Source organism: Papilio xuthus, unplaced genomic scaffold (genome assembly GCF_000836235.2).
Source record: "Papilio xuthus unplaced genomic scaffold, Pxut_1.1 DF828142.1, whole genome shotgun sequence".
In the NCBI taxonomy this organism is placed as follows: Eukaryota; Metazoa; Arthropoda; class Insecta; order Lepidoptera; family Papilionidae; genus Papilio; species Papilio xuthus.
In genome coordinates this window covers 7,274,404-7,278,668 of record NW_013530507.1, presented here as the reverse complement: position 1 = coordinate 7,278,668, position 4,265 = coordinate 7,274,404, and the positions used below count along the sequence as shown (strand labels likewise).

Sequence of the window (4,265 nt, the reverse complement as noted above, 5' to 3'; positions counted from 1 at the left end):
GGCGGCTACCAGCTTCGGAGCCAAGCGCCGGAAGTGCTCTCGGAAGACCCATCGACCATCGAGGACTAGCCCTAGGTACTTCATAGTACCTGCGATGGCGATGGGTGTCCCGGCCACCGTTATTTGTGTGCCTCGAGGCGGCCCTCGCCGATGCCCGTGGAATGCCAGGGCCTCGGACTTGCTGAGGGCCACCTCGAGACCCAGCCTCCGGATTCGGTGGACCACCTGGGCGGCCCCCGCTGTGGCGCGGGCCATCGCCTCACGGTGTGTGCTGCCACGGGCCGTCACGAGGGTGTCGTCGGCATAACATATAAGGCCGACCCCCCGCATCACGGCTCCGCGCAGCACCCAGTCGTAACCGATGTTCCACAGGAACGGTCCTAAGACCGATCCCTGTGGAACACCGCACGACATGGCCCGTCGGGCCCAGCCGTCTCTGGTGGGGTACACCACAGCCCTTCCGATGAAATAGTCCCGGATCAGCCTTTGCAGGTGACCCGGAACTCGGAAGTGCTGCAGTGCCCCCATCACCGCCGCCCAGGGCAGCGTGTTGAAGGCGTTGGAAATGTCCAACGACACCGCCACCAACACGCCGCCCTGAGCGACTACCTCCTGAGCTAGACCCTTCAGACGAGACACCGCGTCGATAGTGGACCGGCCACAGCGAAATCCGAACTGCGCATCGTCCAGATGTATGTGCTCGGCGAGACGAGCAACGAGCACTCGCTCGAAGAGTTTGCTCGGCTCGCCGAGCAACACAATCGGCCGATACGCCGATGCCTGGTCGGGCGGACGGTCGTCCTTCTTTAGAAGGACGAGCCTACCTTCCTTCCACGAGCTGGGGAACCGGCCCTTCACCAGGCAACTGGTGAAGAGGGCCCTAATCCGTCCCCCAAGCTCGGGAAGTGCCAGGTGTAGTACCCGACCAGGCACCCCGTCCATCCCAGGGCGGAGCTTTACGGCGGCGTCCATCACCTCCTTCTCGGACACCGGCTCCACCTCGTCGTCGACCGCCCCTCCCTCCTCCTCTGCCGGCAGGGCAGACCCTACCCGTTGTGGGAAGAGAGCCCCGACCACTGCCTCCGCCAATTGTGGCTCCATCGTTGTTGTTATAGGCGGAGCCCAGGGTCGGAGCTTCTTCCGCACCGCTCGGTACGGTCTGCCCCACGGGTCCTCCTCCAAAGTTTTGAGCCACTCCTCCCACGCTCCCTGTTTGGCCTTTGCGATGGCCACCTGGAGAGCATGGCGGTCGGCTCTATACGCCTGATACAGCTCCTCCTCCTGCCTCTGATCCCGGACTCGACGCCTTCGGCAGCGAGTGTACCGGCGGCGCGACGCCACACACGCTCGCCGCAGCTCGCGCAGCTCCGGGCGCCACCAGTACACCCGCCGACGCGGACGGAACGGGCGGGCCCTCGGCATGGACGAGTCGCAGACGTTGGCCAGCAACTCGCCCAGCCGGTCCGCTTCCACGTTCACGTCCTCGGCGGAGTCTACGGGATCAGAGTGAGCTGACCAGCTTGCGACTATAGCCGCCTCCTTCGCCAGCTCCCTATCCAGGCGTCCCAGCACCCAGCGCGGGCCGTCCCCGGCCGTGGTGCGTGGCGCGTTCGTCGAGGCCGAGGCGGACGTGGAGAGGTCGAATCGAATATAACGATGATCCGACAACGTCTCCACATCCACCTCGACCTTCCATCCACAGATATTGGGCACCAAGGCCGGGGACGCAAAGGAGAGGTCCACGATGGACCCCCCCTGTCGGCGCACGCAGGTGAGCTCACTCCCCCGATTGAGGAGCATCCATCCCGACGCGGCCGCCCAGTCCTCCAGTTCTTCCCCCCTCGGGCTCGTCGCGGGGGATCCCCAAGCCGTTGATTTGGCATTGAAGTCCCCCGCGACGATCACGGGGAGGTGAGAGACTCGTGCAGTGAGCGCCTGCACCTCTGCGAGAGCGCGCTCGAAGTCGGCGAGGGGCCAACTGGGGGGGAAGTACACCCCCACTATGGCAACTCCCCCGACGACAACGAGCACGCTTCCCGTCCCTCTCGCCACCTTTCGGAGAGGGGGGGAGCCGTCGCGGGCCGGAACGGAGATGGCCACCAGGTTGCCGACATCGCCCGCCCAGTCATCCCGGGAAGGGATGACGTACGGGTCGGCAACCACCGCTACATTTATCAACCACTGCGCCATGGTTTGGGCCAGCAGGTCCTGCGCCCGGGCGCAGTGGTTGAGGTTACATTGGAGGAAGCGGATGGTGGCCATTTATGGGCTGGTGTCCATCCGCTCCGCTCCGGCCTTCTTGGCCTTGCGCCGAGGCCTTCGCGTCGGCGCACTCCTCCCTTTGGGCGCTGGCCTCTGCCCGGCGGTGGCGCAGCCGTCGCCGCCGATCAAGTGGCCCGCCGGTTTGCCCGCCGCCTCGCAGACGGGGCAGTTCGGGTCTGCCACACAGTCCCGTGCCCGGTGATCTGGCTTCCCGCAGCGGAAGCAGAGCTTGCTGCGGTCGACCTCACCCGGGCACTTGGCACCCATGTGCCCCGTCTCGAGGCAGCGGAAACACCGCGTCGGACGCGAGGCGAGCAGCACCACCCTGGCTGAGGTCCATCCGACCCTCACGCGGCCGGCGTCGGTCACCTTTTTGGCGGCCGCCACCGGCACGCTCAGCCAGAGTGAGCCATCTCCCCTCGGGCCGACGGTGAGCCTGCCCGATCTTATAGCGTCGGCCGCGCAGCCCCCCTCTCTGGCCACAGACTCTACGACCTCGGCCGCGGTGACAGAGTCGTCGAGGCCGGTGATACGCACTTCTGCGCATTTCACCGGCCGGGCGACCCTGACCACCTCCGGGCCGAGCACCTCTCTGAGCCTAGCGGCCAGAGAGTCGGCCTTTTCCGGGGCTGCCTCGCCCCCCACCTCCAGCATCCGGGCGCCGGTGGCCGCCCTGCGGAACTTGACGTCGGCGATGCCAAGTTCCGCGAGGTTAATACGGCTTTTGGCCTCCGCTAAGACCGTGGCGTACGTAGCGCCACTCTCCTCTGCTCCCGGAGCGAGAGTGAGGGTGACCGCCGCGGTCTTAGGGGCCCGTAGCTTGGCCTTTCTTTCGGGGGGGCGAGTCTTTTCCGGCCCCTTGGCCGCCTTCTTGGCCGCTTTCTTGGCCCCGCGTGACACTACCATGTTCCACGGGGCTTCGGCAGGCGTAGGGGCAGCTCTGTCCCTTGCCTGTGCGGCCTCTTCAGCAGCCAGGCTCGGCTGCTTCTTCTTCTTTTTATTCCGTTTCTTTTTGGGCGGAGCCTCGCCTGGGGCCGCCGCCGAAGTCGACGCCTGCTCTTGGGCCCCAGTGCCCGATGTTGTGGGCAGGGGCTCCTCGGCTGGTCCCTTCTTCTTCTTCGCCCCCTTTTTCGCCTTAGGGGGCGAAGCGGGGGGGTTGTTGCCTTCTACTCTCCTGTCCGCTGCCAGCGGGGGCCGGCGCCGCGGTTCAGGGAGGAGGCGATCCTCCAGTCCTGCCAGCCTGGCGTTAAGTATGGTGCCAAACGTTTCAACGTTGGCACGCGATACTTCATCCAGCATCTGCCGGATGTCCGCTTCGCCAGGCTGGGCAGGTCGACGCTTGTCGAGATCCTTCAACTCGCGCCGCATCTCCTCCATATCTCTCTGGAGGCGCGCGTTCGCTGCTTCCAGCCGCGCCACCTCCTCAGACATGGTTCGCTCTCTAAGTTGGGAGACGGCGGCCTTGATGTTTGCCGCCGCCTCCTTGAGCGCTTTCACCAGCGTCCCCTTGATGTTTGAGGACTTCGTTGCCACCTCCAGTATTGTCCTCAGTGATGCCTCAACGCATTGGTTGAGGGCAACACTGGTCTGGTCCTCCTCTGGTTCCGCCAGCGAGAGATGGGCCGGGCCAGATGGTATAGAGGCCCGTGCCTCTCTCGCTGTGCGCAGCGACGCGGCCACCTCAGCATCGGCTAGCTCTACATTGAGGGGCCGGCCCCGTCCTCGCTTCGATTTGTGCGCTGCCCCCTTAGCGGGAACAGCGCCACTTGTCTCCTCCGGGTCAGAAGAGCCCCTTCCTCTTTTAAGGTAGGCCCTTCTGGCGGACTCTCCGGACACGACCGACATGTAACTGGCGGCCGAAGAGTCCGAGTCGAGATCGGTGTTTGACGCCGTAGCGCCTCCGTCTAGTCCTAGCGAGTCGCACCGAGTCAACATGACCCTGAGCGTGCGCCCGTTTTCTGCGAAAGACTCGAGCCACTGACCCCTCCCGCTCTGGGTCGGTG

At 65.4% G+C, this 4,265-nt stretch overlaps 1 protein-coding gene across 1 annotated transcript; it reads right to left on the bottom strand.

The window, feature by feature from the left end:
* Positions 1-2,262: 2,262 nt before the first annotated feature.
* On the bottom strand, positions 2,263-4,197 carry LOC106114020 (neurofilament heavy polypeptide-like). The gene has a single exon (XM_013307080.1). It carries the CDS (start codon positions 4,195-4,197, stop codon positions 2,263-2,265), a length of 1,935 nt encoding a protein of 644 aa, XP_013162534.1.
* Between the last annotated feature and the right edge of the window lie 68 nt (positions 4,198-4,265).

Excerpts from the sequence above, each read along its gene's own strand:
- LOC106114020 (XM_013307080.1), bottom strand. The coding sequence starts at position 4,197 with ATGTTGACTCGGTGCGACTCGCTAGGACTAGACGGAGGCGCTACGGCG.